This window comes from Gallus gallus, chromosome 7 (assembly GCF_016699485.2).
Source record: "Gallus gallus isolate bGalGal1 chromosome 7, bGalGal1.mat.broiler.GRCg7b, whole genome shotgun sequence".
Classification (NCBI taxonomy): Eukaryota; Metazoa; Chordata; class Aves; order Galliformes; family Phasianidae; genus Gallus; species Gallus gallus.
This window is the reverse complement of record NC_052538.1, coordinates 34896881-34912795: the sequence shown is the minus strand read 5'-3', so window position 1 is coordinate 34912795 and position 15915 is coordinate 34896881. Positions and strand designations below refer to the sequence as shown.

The 15915-nt window shown below is 41.7% G+C and overlaps 1 protein-coding gene across 50 annotated transcripts in view; it reads left to right on the top strand.

Annotated features, from left to right (window-relative positions):
• Positions 1-8144: 8144 nt before the first annotated feature.
• Positions 8145-15915, top strand: part of NEB (nebulin) — a 119752-nt gene continuing 111981 nt past the window's right edge. For 47 of the 50 annotated variants that reach the window (XM_040704414.2, XM_025152552.3, XM_025152542.3 and 44 more), the window contains exons 1-4: positions 8145-8197; positions 9487-9552; positions 13513-13557; positions 15520-15723. In XM_040704414.2, coding sequence (XP_040560348.1) covers positions 9520-9552; positions 13513-13557; positions 15520-15723 — 282 coding nt within the window. In that variant the 5' untranslated portion in view covers positions 8145-8197; positions 9487-9519. Of the gene's footprint in view, positions 8198-8590; positions 8722-9486; positions 9553-13512; positions 13558-15519; positions 15724-15915 lie in introns of all 50 variants that reach the window. The other 3 variants (XM_040704390.2, XM_040704392.2, XM_040704391.2) reach the window with 3 other exon arrangements.

Genomic DNA, 15915 nt, shown 5'->3' with positions numbered 1-15915 from the left:
AAATTGTATTTTGTATTTTTTTTCTTTCCCGACTGTTTCTTTTTATTCCATCTTTGGTGTGAGTTATTTTGGTAAAATCACCATTTGTGTGTCTGATGGAAGCATCAGTGAAGGACTTCTAGTTTCTAGAAGTCAGTGTTGGCTCATGAGCTCCTGCAAATGACACTGGAGTCTATTGCTCTTAGTACAGAGGGGCACAACACCAGATGAGTTAAATATTACTTGTGGTGGTGCCGTTCCTTAATACAATGACTTTACTGACTGCACTACTGAAGCTGTTATCTTACTGTCTGGTGCTACCACAGAGGTGAGCAATACGAGCAACAGAGGGCCTGCTTGTGGCTGGTAATAACAGTCCAGAGGATTTCTCATGGTGGCTGTTGTATTAATGACCTTTGTGTTGTGTTAATGGCCTTCCATGGAGCGTTCTGCCACTGGGAATTGCTTCTGCAAAGCATTACTGGCCACAACTTAGGACTCTTAATATTTGATGGACTACTGCAGATTGTATTTCAGGATATGAGATACCATCCCAGCAATGCAAGTTAGGAATGCTAAGCATGTTGCAGTCCTTCCCCTTCGTTTTACTGTTGGAGGTGTTGGTAACCTCTCATAGAAATGTGCTAGAAGAGCAGAGAAAAGGAGAGAGACTTCTAAGTACAGCTCCTAAAGACACTGGTTTAGTAAAGTCCATAACACTCAGGTTGACACGTGCTGCTCTCATTAGTATGTAGGCTATCGCTTTGAAAGAAGCTCTTATAAAACTGTGCACTTTATTAACCAGTTATCAAGTTGGCATCTTTCAGGTTAAGGAGACTCAATGTCCACGAATTGGACACTGATGGGAAGATTTAGTGATCAGGGTATCTCTTTGGGATCAAAGCTCTATGCGCTATGCTAACCCTGATCTTTTCTGGCAGTTCTTGTGGTCATGCCCTTCAATGACTCCTTTAGAAGCCCATGTCTCCTAAGTTGCATGCCTGCTGTCTCAGTTGGTGTGCGAGCCAGCTTGCAGCTCTGGGGTGGCAGAGGGATTCCCAGCAAGAGAGACCAAGCATCAGTGCATGACAGTGCTTAATGAATGAGCTCTGAAATGAGCTCAGAAATCTGAAAACCCCTTGGAAGGATGGATGCCACGAAGAAGACAGAAGGCAGCATAGCTGTTGTACTGAAAAGGCGGCAGAGGTGATGGCAGAACTGAGGGAGCGGTCATGATTTGTGCTGAAGGCAAAGTGTGTTCGGCTCTGTCCCTGCATCTCGAATGACCTCTGTCAGGAAACACCTTTACACGATGGTTGTTACTGTCCATCCATTTCTCTGTTGCTGTTGGGATGATGTGGAAAGTTGGCAGTGCTGTTCAAAGCCACATGAAACTTTTCTGCTGCCAAGCTTCGTTAGAAATAGACTTAATGTGATGACAATAACTGATCTGAATGTGGACTGGGATATAAATGAACTTGAGCTGCCTTGTGCTTTCTCAAGAAATGGTTTCAGCTCATTCCATAAGAAACCACAGAAGAGCTTCTGAATTCACTGTCTCTGCTCCATGTGGTAAGCAGCTGGGGGAGAAATATAAGTGTACTGAAACCAATGGGTAGGTTTGAAAAGTCCAGGCAGAACTACATCTGTGACAAAGCTGGGCTGTGCCACAGCAGCTGCTTTGTGACTGTTGAGGAGGGCTGCCAAGAAATGATTTCTTCCTTCAGCGAGTTGAGTACCATCATAATGCATCTCAGGGAGAGAAAGGAAAAGGGACCATGAGTGCCAAGAAAGAGTGGACACCAAAAAGGAGATGTGTTGTAGTGAAGTCCTCATCCCACCCTGTTCACACAAAGGGGGAAGAATTATCTGATGCTGATGCACCTGTGTGACCCAGAGGTCCTCATCCCTGCAGCCAGCAGTCCTGCTGCTGCTGCACCTCTTTCCCTCTGCAGCTGCTGACTGTGTGGCTGTGGCTGTTCATTACCCATCAGCCCGCATATGAGGCAGCAGCTACAACTCTCAGAGTAGTTGCTGTGAGCTGGTGATTTACAGCAGTGGTAATAATAATGACAAAGTTTGTTAAAAGAGCTGTGTTACCTTCAGTGCAGGACAGTGAGACAGAGACTTGCCAAAGGGATAACTGCTGGAGACAGGGTAAGAACTGCAATTCTGGCTGCCAGACGTGGCTTTTCACTGGGATTTACAGTCAGTGTTTGTACCTCTCTTCTAAAAATATATGTTTATTTATCTTATAAATAGAATGAAAGGGAAAAGATCTGAAAAGATATGAAAAGAACCTCCCCTTCCTTTCCTAGTCCACACCAATATAAATGATCTTTCCAAAAGCTAGAAATTCTGAGTTACACATCAGTACAGTGAGAGCCGGTTTGCTACCCTTCAAGATACCATCGATGTATCTTCTTTGTTCTTGACACCTACCTGCAGAGCCCTGCTGCTGAACTGAGGCAGTTAGCAGCAGAATTTAAGTAAGTAACAGTGGAGGCTGTGACAGATAGTGCCGAGGGAGAGTGGCCTTCGTGCATGTGTGCAGACTGAGCTGGGGAAAACCAAACCAAAGAGGCAGCTGCTGCCTGTTGGTGAGGCATGGACGTCTCATGGCAATGTGCTGTATCTTTTACACTGTGATTTTATATCTGCAGTATTATTTTTCTTTATTTTCTGTTCATTTTTGAAGTTTCTACAACTGTTATGACAGCTAGTTCATTCATCTGCAAAAAAGCTGTGGGGTGAAGAAGGAAGTGAAACACCATGCTCTTTTGGGGGGTTTTACTAATACTCTTCTAGAAATTGGAGCCCTGTATCCCAAGGCCGTCACACGCTGGCTTAGCTCCAGTTTGGATTTTCTGTCAGAAAAGAAGCAGTGACTGCAGTTTCACCAATGTTGTAGCAGTGGTGGGTGGTAAACAAAAGTTGTGTCATGCAGACGGATTGCCTAACAATCCGATCGGTGAAACAGCATTTCCTTGTCTCAGAAACACCAGGGAGGATGAGATGAGTTCTGGTTTCACACCAGTATTCCCCTCCTTGCCCCTCTTCCTGCAAAGGCTTTTTGACTCATGGCAACACGTGAAGCGGTCGCTCTCAGGAGTGTACAAACCTGTCAGCGTCAAAAAATAAACAAGAAAAGAAGACACTGCAGATGAGTTAATCATGGCATTTTGATTGCATTCCCTCTGGGTATATTATTTGTTATGATCTAATCTTTTTCTATTAATACTTTAAGAAAGATGATCAGCGGCACAACAGTAACAAGTGAAGTTCATCTGTTTAGAACGTGTATCCTTTCCTTCCAACAGCCAACCAACCACTCCTACAGCGCAGCCATCATTAAGAAGAGGCCGTGACTGTGGTATAAAAACAAACCCTTGGTTGTTTTTGTTGTTTTTTACACATGGATGGGCACTTTAGACTGTAAAGAACGGGAGCAAGAGAAGGTTCTCTTTATGTCCTTCTTTTTTTGTTTTGTTTTTTTGATTTCCAGTGAGTTAATTAGTCAGCTGTTAATGAATTACAAAACCATTCATAATTAGATACTGACTCCTCTCCCGGGATCAGCGCGGAGCAGGGAGTCTGACTCACTGCTTGGTCATTTTGAAAGTTGCAAGGAAGAGATGTTTGCATATGTGTCTGTGGTATGGTTTGCACCAAACTGGTATTCTAACACATCATTACATCCCTCACATTTCATAGCCCCATCTGTAAATGCTGAACCCACACCTGCAGCTAATTAAAAGAAAGCTCAGTTGAACCATTAGAAATGCACGAGTTCAACTCACTTGTGTAAGCTTTTCTTTCCTTGAGTACAGCGAGGTCCTTGTGATGTGGCTTCTGCATGATTCTAAAATGATATGCCGCTTTATCACATAATGAATAGAAAGAAAAATAAGGCAAATACTGAGAAATGAAGAAGTTTAGTCTTACAAGAGTGCCTTTTCCTTTGCTTGTCCGCTTAAAACCATGCCTTAGTTACTAGGGTGCAAAAGAGACACTGCAGAGGTGCATGCTATGTATTCATTCCAAGTGCAGGTATTTCTTTGCTTGAGCAATGCTGTACTGCCAAGTTAAGTATCATAGGATCATAGAATCCTATGGCTTGGGTTGAAAAGGCCCACAATGATCATCCAGTTCCAACCCCCTGCTATGTGCAGGGTCGCCAACCAGCAGACCAGGCTGCCCAGAGCCACATCCAGCCTGGCTTTGAAGCGGCACACCGATTCAGTACTCAGATCCTGACAATGCCTTGCTCACATGCTTCTGATACTGTAGTTCTGTCCTGACATGAATTAGTAGCTTTGCACCTGACACCATCACCGAGTTCATTCCAAATCTAGAAACCACAGATAGCCAAGCCTGTATGGGTCTCAACCTGCTAAGCATTCCTTGGGAAAAAATACAAGGTAATGATCTGCCTCGATATCCATACAGACTTCAGTGCCTTTGCACTATGTTGGCACTTGCAGCACACATACCTTAGTGATGTGGCTACTGCAGCTTGTAACAGGTCATGGTTCACGCACCCAGTCACTACAGAGACTCTCTCCCACCTGTTAAGAAACTGTAAGAAAAACTGAATATAAGTAAATCCTTCTAACAACTTCCATAGGGAAATCAAGAATTTCAGTCCCTTCCAGCTCTCTCTTGTTAAAGCCTTCCTTACCCAGCACATGATGAATGCTAAGGTAAAAGGGCACAGTATGACAAGGAGAAGCTCTTACCTAATTTCCTTTTCCCACCCCTTCCCTCTCATTATTAGTGGATTTTCTGTCTCATATTTTCTACACCGGTTCCCTCCACCATTGGGATCCCTGAAGTGCAAATGCAAACATTGCTTGAGGGTCTCCCGACAGACACCACTGACAGCTAACTTAACAGGAATTATTTTACTTCCAAGGCTCTGGTGTTGTGATCTTTGGTTAAAGTTTTCCTCCCAGAATAAATGGGTTTCATGTTTATTGCTTCTTAATGGTTCCAGCACTTTCAGGTTGAATATTAGCATCTTGCAGGTTGTATATCATAAGCTAACATACGTTCCGTGTGTTACGCTCTATGGTACTCTTTAGAGATGGCACTCCAAGGGAAATTTTTAGATATCCAGTTAGCTCAGGTTGGAGCCCCATAAATGCTAAAGTTCACCTTTTTTTCCCAACTTTTCTGTACAGAATCTGGCAGACAGAAAGGAAAGGCAAAAAGAATGAAAAGCTGATAATAATAGTCCAAAAATAGAGACAATGGCATGAAGTTGTATTAAAATATGTCCTTTTTCAATGATAGAATGTTTGCTAAGTCCGGGTGGTCTACTGATTAACTCAGGGGGTTAAATATAGCAGTTCTGATGTCAGTAAGCTTATCCACACAAAGGGCAAGACATAGAGAAGCCAAATAAATCTCCAGCACAACAGATTTCCTGTGTATTTTCAGTCAACCAGATGCAAGGATGGATAGAAAGTCTTTTGAATCTAGTAAGTCCTCTCTTTCAAGGAGAAACTGCCAGCTTACAGTGTGCTGCTTGAGCTTCATAATGAGGGATCCAGACTTGGAGAATTAAGATTCTTCTGAAATCTGATGTGGAATCCAAAGAGTGATGCAGTATAAGAGAAACAGAAGGGAATGAATGATCAAACCAATGCAGGAACGTTACTAACCGAGGAGTGGTTGTAGAAAGCTACATTTCTGCCTTATAGGAGTGGAGGTTTACAGTATGGTTGCCCTTTAGTCTTTGCATATTGATCCTCCATATTTTGTCCTTTGTACTGATCAGGCTCCAGCATTACGTCACATATTTCTCATAGCTGGAATGCTGCCTCCCAAAAGGAACTTGAAAAGGCTCAGCTGAGGTTCTAGGGGAAAGAAACAAAAAAAAAACAGCAGTGTTTTTGTATGTGAATGCTGTGTGGGTTAGGAGTGCAAGTATATATAGGCTGTTTTTTCATTGCTTTTATTGTGTAACTGCTAATTAAATCAAGAGGTTGCACACTATTTCCTTCTCCTTGCCCCTTGCCAGAAGTGGTTACTGTTCAATAAGTAATAATGACTGAACTTAATATTTAGAAGTGCTAAGAAGAAGAAAATATTTTCTGCCTTATAATCTTGGGCAATTTAAATGCAAAACATCCTCCTCTGCCTTATTCATCTTGCACCATTCTGAATTTTTAGTTCAGAACTGCTGAGAACATGCATATGTATGTACTGTAGATAAAGCAGTCTGGCCCAGTGTGCTAACCTGTACCCAACCTGCCATGCTGGTATCTCCCAGCAGAACTTTCATATTGCCTTTGAAACACTTGTTCTCTGAAAAGTCAGGCTCAGGCTGCTGCTTTCTGAATACTCCAGAAAACAGTGGCTTGAAATCCAAGGTGCAGACATAATTTTTCACTGTAAGTGGAAGCAATAAATAAAAAAAAATTAATATTAATCATTATTCCTCTATATACCTCATGCGTGTTCCACTTCAGCAAGTGATTCTTGCTGATATTCCAATATGAATATGTATCATTGGAATACATTCTAACAGTTCTAAGAAGTGAATAAGGTAAGTAACAGCTAGAATAGTAGTTATTTTCCGCAGTGAAGATACATTTATGTGTGTTTATGTATTATATATAAATACAGAATAACTTATCTATATTTAGGCAAGTGTGTAAATACCCACTTACTGATGAGTTGTAGGTAAACGCTTAAGTGAACATTAAACCTTCACCAAAAAAGAGAAGTTGTGGACTTGGGTGGAAATCACAGAAAACGCAGTTTGTTGGTCCCTGGGACACGGAGCTAAGGAGCAGAATGGCAGATAGATAGGTGTTACTTTACACATCTAATCAAGGCAGTGGTTTGGAGGGAAATGACTCCATGAGTTATTTCAGGGACGCACACACACATAGGAACTGGGTTACGGAGCAAGAGATGGGGCTGACATTGCTCTAGTGAAAATCCACTAATGTGCTACAATAAATTTCTGGACATCTTCAAGAGGTGTTAAAAAAACTGAAGGATTTTTCTATAAACAGGAACAATATTAAAAGGAGGAAGGATTACCCAGTAAAGCAAAGTGCAAATAGCTGAAAGCACCTAGCTTGCTTCAAGGAGAAAGCGAAGGACATACAGGCCAGCAAAACGTATAAAACCCTTGGGAGTAGCAGAGGAGACATTTCAACTGGATATAAATATTAACTTCTGGAAAGAGTTAAGGAACAAGAAGGTGTTTCTTATGGGCCTTTGACAATTACTTATTGAATTATGTGATGTAGTACATGAAAAGAGAAGTTGAGTGTTGGTATTGGCTTTTAAATGCCCCTCCTTAAAGAGCTAAAGCAGTCCTGTAATGACGGTGGGCCAGATAGATGATGTAAAATGTCTCTTCTGCTATCATTACCATGATTCTGTTCCATTCATCATACAATTCCTGACCTTCCAAAATAATGCATTACAATTGCTTGTCACTCAATCTACTTAGCATGTATTCTTAGTCTTTCTTCACTGGTCATACTGGGTTTTTTTAATGCATTCTTCTGCATGATTTCATTTTCTCCTTGCAGTAGTCACTTTTTGATGGTTGGACTGGATGATCTTGTAGGTCTTTTCCAACCTTGGTGATTCTATGATTCTGTGTTCTTAGGTCTGCTAATAAAACTACTGATACGTGATTTCCCTCAAATTAAATTGATAAAACTCTTTACATACATTTAGGGGTGAAATTAAAGATAGACTTTTAGTACAAATTTAGTCTGAAGATCAGACTCTTCTCCACCTTCCCCTGATGTTTACAGATTCTAGAATTTGGATAGTTTTGATTCAGGTACAATGTTGGAAGTAAATCTGTTCTGTCAGTACAAACTCATTCTTGTGATCAGCTCTGAAAAAAAGAAGAAGAATGCATTATATTGCCTTAATATTTGCCTCGGGATCCATTTCAGCAGAGACCTGCTGAAGTGTAGTCAGGCTGTGGTATGTTTTTGGTTTCCTCAGGAGCACAGAAGTGCCCAGCTCCCTTTTCTGTCATCTTGCTGAGAACAGGTGGCCTCCTTCGGGGTCACCAAGTATATTTAGGGCTGAAATTGGAGCGGGCTGGAGCCGGATTGGCTGTGCTGTCCACATGCGTCATCAGAGGTTGATGCACCAGGCTTGCTCTCACCCAGCACTGCTCTAGAGGGAAGACTGGAGAGGCTTTGCTCCTAAGGATATTTACCAGATGTTGCTGGTAAGAACATTTAATCACGTTTGACTTCTAGATCTTGTCATAGCTGTTTCTTGATTCTGTAGTTTTTTTCAGAGTAGCAGCTGTGCCTTGCCCATGGGACTCAGATTTTCTGTCTGGCAAAATAACTGAATGGTTGGAAATTGCAGCAAGAGGAAAGGACCTGAAATTGTGTTTTGGAAGTGCAGCTGGCGGTTGGAATAGAGACAGATGTATAGACAGGTTCTCTAAGTGCAAGCACCTACTGCTCTTATATAGTTGTTCATAAACTTTGGTCTACTTTATCGTAGGACAGGACAATGGACTGAGTTATCCTTCATTTGTTTTATTAGTTAATATTCTGGTTTAACATTTTCCTTTTTTGTTTCTTTTTTGTAATTTTTCTCAACATGCCAGGACTAAAAAGGGACAGTATTCCATGTTCCTATATTTAACCTGCATTACTAGACTTCACTTGCCTCAGAAGGAATTGCTGTTTAGCCAGCTAAACAAAACCACCTCGTCATTTGGCAGTATTAGCTTACACGGCAAGTATCTTTGGACTCAGAACAGCTGTTCCAAAGCCTCATCCCCTCCCAACATTGGAAACAGGGCTGTATTCTCTGGTGGAAAATTGCCCCAAAGCAAAATCATTGTGTTAATTAATCAGTTAAGAGGTTTTTGACAGTCATCTGTATTTTGTAATTCAGCCAGTGTATGGATTTTTCATCTTTTCCAGGAACAAAGAAATAGAGAGAAAAAAGTCATAAGTTAAAAGAACCCAAAGCACCTGCATAGGCTAATGCTGGGAAAAGCAAAACTGCCTCATTAACTTCAGGTCACTTAAAAATATGCATACAACCGTTTTATGCATTTCATTTTTACTTGTGAATGCATATAGTAGGATATGCAGATAAAACTCCCATTCAAAGAAGAGTTATAAAAATGCAATATTATATGAAATAGTGACAGAGAAAAATCTAACTATTACTTTGTGGTAACGAAAAAAATCAAATCATACTCTAAGAAATCTCTTCCTCTGATTTCAGTTTTTATTTTTCACTTTTAATTTTCATTGAAACTTCATCCATCCAGTGGCTCCCCACCATAATCTGAAACAAAGTAATGGTAGATCCCAACTTTAATCCTTTCTGTTGTTCAAGTTCTTCCCTCGATTAGCCAACAATGGTGTAATAATCTCAGTAGTTACTAACCGTGAGCCATGCACTTTAAGAACCTGACTTTAGCTTTTAGTGGTACTTTCAGCTGGGGCTAATACTGCATATTCACACTTTCATTTCCTGCATCACCAGTGAGACGGGGAGAGACAGAAGAATACACTCAAAATGGAGGAAGAAGAATATGAGGAAGTTGTAGAGGTAAGAAGAAAATCTGAGAGCAGAATTTATTGTTTTCTGCCTCATGAGTGGAAATATTAATTACTTCTCCAAAATGCTGCTCGTGAACATAAATGGTTACTCGTCGTTTGCTATTTGATGACTAGGGTATGATTAGATATTTATTAAATGATTTGATAAGTAAAAGAAAACAACAACAAAAAATACTTGCTATCAGCAGAGCAAAATCTCTCTGGTTCCTGTCATGGTTTCTATGTTTTAATAGGGATTGTAGCCATTTCACACCCCCATCACAAGGTTCTGTGGTTACTCTCCTGCATAATTATAGATGCAGGGGGCCATCTCTTTCCCCCTTGGCTTGCCCTCTGTCATCCAATCCATGGATGACTTTGGAAGCCCCTCTCTGGCCCGGCTTCTGCCTCTTCCCAGTGCAGTTTTCTCCTACCAACGTATCAGATGCCAAAATGGAGCTACACCTAAACCTGCAGATGTCTGTGGAGCCATGTCAGGCATTAATTCGTTGACTGGGCATTTAAACTAAGTTTTATGACTAATTACTTAGTCTCAGTGACTGAATTAAAGGAATTCCCAAGAACTAGGGAAACTATAGCTTTCTGTGTCATTGGAATAAAGAGTTTACTATTGAAAGAGTATATAACATTAACAAAGACTTGTTACTTTGTTATGAAATGAAATTTTGTATTTATGAAATGATTAGGTGGTTGTAATGAACTGCTCAGCGCTTGTTTGAGGAAAGAAATGAGATATTGCAAACAGCCACCACACAACTCTTCCCTCCACACCAAACCCACTGGACTGCTCATTTCAGGCAACATTACAGCACTGGGTCCTGGCTGCCAACTTCCAAAACTTATGAATTAATTAAGATTAATTAAGTCAAACACTTTAGCAGCTAAACGCGTGTTGAGAAACAAGCATTACTGCTCATAACATCCACTTTAGCACACACTGCACAGCCCAGTCAAAAAGACAGCAGCCCTTCGTTGCTTCGCATTACGAGGTTACTTGGGATTGGCTTCATGATTTCTATTATGTGATCTCTGTGACAAAATACTTATTTATTTCTGCCAATGCTTGTTTGTTGATGCTTGAATTTTGACAAGCTGGGCTTTGTTAGCCTGCTTCGTTTTTCCTTTATTATTATTATATTATTATTATTCTTTTATTTCCAATGACTGCCTTCCTGTAAGCAGGTTCCTTGGGTCAACCCCACACTGCCATGGCGCCCTCACAGTGAGAATTAGGGGAAACGAGGATGAGAACGTTTGGTGCAATTTCAAGGCAGCTTAAGAATTTGCTGTTTGTTTTAAATGAGGGCTCTTCTTTTATGTGTATGCCCTGTTTTAAAACTATGAGTGCTCTTATCAGAAATCTATCTTCTGAAAGGATACCTCTGGTGAATAAGAGACAACGTGGAGGATTTTTAAGACCTTTTTTCCTTCTCTGGAGCTCTTAACGTGCACTGAGCATTGCAGCTATTTGTGAGGTGAACGATGTACCAGTGAACGATGCTGACCTGTTACAGATGAATAGCGGCCAGCGTGCAGAAATTACCTCAGAACAGCCAAACGAGAGGTGAATTTACAAACACGGACGACTTCTCTGCTGCTTACCGCGGCACTCGGAGCGCACCTTCACGTGTTTTTGAGGCAGCGAAGCAGGGCGGCACATCAATCCCGGCCCGCGCGCCTCAGCGCCGCCGCCATTTCCCGCCAGGGGGCTGCCCAGGTGTCGGCATGGCGCCACCGCGTGGCCGCCATGTTCGGGGTGGCCTCGGCAGGTGGCGGGGCGGGGCGGGGCGGCCGCGCGCTCCCGGTTGTGAAGAGGCGGCTGCTTCGTGTACAGTCGGTTTCTGACTGCGACGGGGAAATGCGGAGAGCGAAACTGCTGTCCGCAATGCTGTAACCGTCGTCGCCTGTCTTGTGGGACATTTGCTCTGGGCAGGTGGCGCTGCAGGTTGCTTGGGTAAGAGTCGAGAGCATGCCTTGTGCTGTGAGGGCTGACAGTGCCTTTGTGATGAGAGTCTGAGCCATGGGTGGCAAGAGTGGAGTGCCAGCTGGAAACCCTGCTTAAACGATGGAGAAGGGAAAAGCTGCTGGCAAAAGGAGGAAGGCTAATAATTCACCTGCAGATCTGCTTCAGAGCTCTGCCTTATTTAGGCAGCTGGAGAAAGCCACACAGGTGGCTTTAATCACCCCCCAGTGTCTGCTGGGAGGGCCGTGTGGCTGTGCACAATGATCTTGGAAGCTTCTGGAACGTGCTGAAGACAAACTTCTCGGTGCACATGGCTGATGAACTATCTAGGGGAGATGCTCTGCTTGAACATGCTACTTGAACAGGAAAGAACGGGTGGAAGGTGAAAAGGTTGATGGCAGCCTGGGCTGCAGAAACCACAAGGCTGTGGAGTTGAAGATTTGAGAGAAGCAAGCGAGGCAAAGGGAATTATAATCACTGATTTCAGAGGGGCAAATAAGAGCCTGTTCAGGGCTCTGCTTGGGAAGATCTCTTGAGAAAAGCCCAAGAGAGTTGGGTAATCCCTTAGAACAATTTCCTCAGAGTAAAAGATATGTTCATTCCAGCGTGCAGAAATTAAGTGAAAGCTGGTATGGATCAACAAGCAGCTCCTGGCTGAGTTCAGACACAAAAGAAGGTGAGAATAGGAGTGCTTGGGAGGAATGTAGATGGAGATGTAAGATGTTACAAAGTGCATTCCTGGATGCATGGGCAAACCAACAGGGGATGAACAGAGCAGCAGGAATGTGTTATTGTTGGTAGTGAGAGGGAAGCTAAGAGTGTGGGAATAGTTTCAGTGGTCAGAGAACCTCAACGTATTCCTTAAAGGGGTTTTGTTGTTGTTGTTGTTGTGAGTTGTTTGTTTGTTTGTTTCATCAATTTTTGTAAGCTTTATTCTGTGGTCTTCCAGGTCTCTGATTTCTAGCAGGGACCTTGGAGTGCTGTAGTATCCACAGTAGAGGAAGATGGAGTTAGGGGTGACTTACCCCACTGGGATGTGTATGGTTCCAGGAGGCCAGAGGGGATGGGTCAGGGGTGCTGATGTCAAAGAAGGGCTGTTTGTCATCTTCAGAAGTTCATTGTATTGTGGGAAAGTTCCTGACAATTGGAAAAAGCCTTGTTATACCCATCCTCAGGAAAGGCAAGAAAGAGGATCCAGGGATAAACAGGCGGTGAACTCCAATCCTTAAGAAGGCTATGGAGAAAATCACCTTAGAAGCCATTTTTAAACACATGGAGAGCAAAGTGGGGGGGAGCGGTGAATATTTGTTTATCAAGGGCCGATCATGGCTGACTAGACTTGGTGCTTTTCATGGTAATTTTACTGTGGCTGTTGATGAAGAAAGAACAGCAAATGGTCCGTACCTGGACTACAGGAAGAGTGCTGAAACAGATTCGTGTAATCTCACTAAATTGATGAGATACGAGCTGGATAAGTGGAGAATAAAGTGGGTAGAAAATTGGCTGACTACAGAGCTCTGAATTCTGATTAGTAGAAGGAAGTCTGACTGGCAGCCAGTAACGGCTGAGGTCCGTCGAGGATCTGTGGAGATACTCATCTGTAGGTAGGAGCAACTCTGAAGGCAGCAGCCTTGGAGGGAGAATTCTCTTACAGTCCTTTTGGCACACTGCCTAACATTTGGGAAGCCCTGTTCTATTGAGTGCTTTCTTTCAGTGTGGTCATCACTCGCCTTTCTTATGGATTGTTAGGTAATGGTCCTTCATTAACTACTTAAGAGGAAGATCAACAAAGGAACATAAGGAAAAAATCCAATCAATGCAAAAAAATAACAACAGATCTTCAGGACTTGATAATGTCTTTACAAACTGCTGTCTTGTTTCTCCTGAGGTGTGTTTTTAAAACAGTCTTTCTAAGGGAGAGTACGGTTTGCTATTCTGTATGATTTGTCCTAACAATGACTTTTTTTTTTCTCCTTTCTTTAATAGTACTACATTGAGGAGACAATTGTTGAGGAGGGTGAACCATATGAGGTAAAGGTTCCTGTGAAGTTGAATGCGATTGATATATGCATTAATTACATTATACATGTAATTAATGTGTAATACTAAACTAGTGGCCTTTTGCATTCTGAGGATCAGTTTTTCCATAGTAAGCGCATAGGTATCAGTGAACAATTGCTTTCAATATTCTTTATTTCCTCTTCAAGACCTTGTTGTGGGCTGACCAAGAGGACTTCTAGCTTTTTTTTGGGGTGTCTGTCCCATCTGTTTATTAGATTTGCATTTGGGATTCAACCTGGATGTGCAACTACTGTTTGCCACTGCTTTCCATCAGAAGGAGCTGAGGATGTGCCTGACAGAAAAGGACTATGCCGATTTCCATTTCCTAATACCATTTGAGTAAATAATTGAAGACTGCACTTTTGAAGAAAGCCTGTCGTGTTATTTTTAACCGCTGCATTCATCAGGTGTTTTAAATTCCATAGCCAGACTGGATTTAAGGGGAGCAATAGCATGGCTATTTCTTTGTCAGATTTGCCTCAGATTTTGAAAACAGTACTGTGGAGTGAAGAATCACATATGAGTATGGATGTCTTTTTAGCTAACGTGATTGGATGTATTTCCACCAGCTGTAAGTGCAGTCTGTGGCATTAGCATCATGCAGGCCTACGAGTTATCATATGAAGATAAAAGAGAGGGTTGGGTTTTTTTTTGCATTAAATACTGTATTTTCAGAAGGAAGCCTCTCCAAGCTTTAGAAATACAGTACAGCTTCACAGTACAGTACAGTACAGCAAGAAAGTGTGTAGCTTCACTACTTTGTTATAAACCTAACATCAAGTAATGCTTTTCTGAGTCTTGCCTAGGCAGGTTTCAAACTCTGCTGTGCTTTCAGTGCCAGAACTTAAACGAACACTTACTTACTTGAAATGAGTTGTAAGAGATTAATCTGTTGTGGTGCAGAAGTAACTATTAACATCCTGACACGTCATTAGTGAAATGTAGTTAATGTTCACATAATAAACAACCTTTTTGTAATTTAAGTTTTGTGTATCTGCCAAGTTAATATTTAATGCTTGGTGTATTTTCTAGTCTACCTCATACTAATGTAAGTAACTATCGGAAATCTGACCTTTATGCATTCCTTTTTAAAGCCTTTGTTCTATTTAAGCTAATTGGTTATGAAATAAAGCTTGATACTTTGTTGTTCAGATAATTTCAGAGCCTATTTTTCAGCTGTAATCATTGTTTTAACATGCTTTGGATTAGAATCTTATTATTAAAATTATCTCTTACAGCATGAATATGTTGATAAAAAAGTATATGAATGATTTAAATTAATTGTGGTCTTCTTTCCTGTGGATGCTTGATCAAATGAATGTCTGTATGTCTCAACTGTATCTTTGTCATAACTCTGATCTGACTATGAGAAAATCTACATTAGTAGCAAAGGTGGATTCCGGGCATTTGTTCAATCTGTGCATCACAGATTTGCCACAGGATCCTGAAGACTTGGGATCTGCTGTGTGCATTTCTTTCACAAGAAGAAGATAATCAAGACTGTGTGCACCTCTGACTTGCTTTCTCAGTTTCCATTATCGTCGTTAGGAAACCTGGCTGTGATGTCTGCATCTTCAACACTGAGAGCGCTTTTCATGCTTTGGTTTTGGTTGTGGGTGGTCACATCGGAGAAACCACTTCATGTGCATATGGAGCACAGTCCCCACTCTTCCTGCTCCTTTGGAGAATAATTGTATCAGTTCGATGCAGAAATCAGCCAGTTGCTTAATTCCTTGTACTTTTTCAGTTTGAGTCATATAAAGCAGGCATTACTGGGTAACCCCAGTAGGAAGTAAGTGTCACCATTTTTCTACACTATAGGTGGTTCGGGGATAAGAACTGAGCATCTTTCTGTATCAGAGGAAGTGGAAAAAGCTTACAATAAAATGGTGATGTATAATTAAAACACTTTTTTTTCCCCTCTATTCCCAGGTGGTCACTGAGATCACTGACAGCACTAGCACAGAATTCACAGGTCCTACAACCATCACCCGTACGATTGAGTATGAAAAAACTTCTGGTGAGGGTGCAGCAACTCCAGTCAGGAAGAAGACGATACGGACAAAAGTGGACACTTCCAAGTTCTTGACACCTTACCTGCAGCACAGTAATAAAATGAAGGACCTGTTCAGTGAGGTGAATTGTCCCATGTCCTTTACTTGTTTAGAAACACCAATTTTGGAAGCATCTGATAGGTATTGTAGCGATCCCTTAAGCTACTATTTTGACTCCTTCTGTACTTCAATCTAATATCACTAATATACATCATGAAATGAAGTAGGAAGTTTCCTTCTTTCAATTACATAATCTCCTGCCTATTTCCTGCTT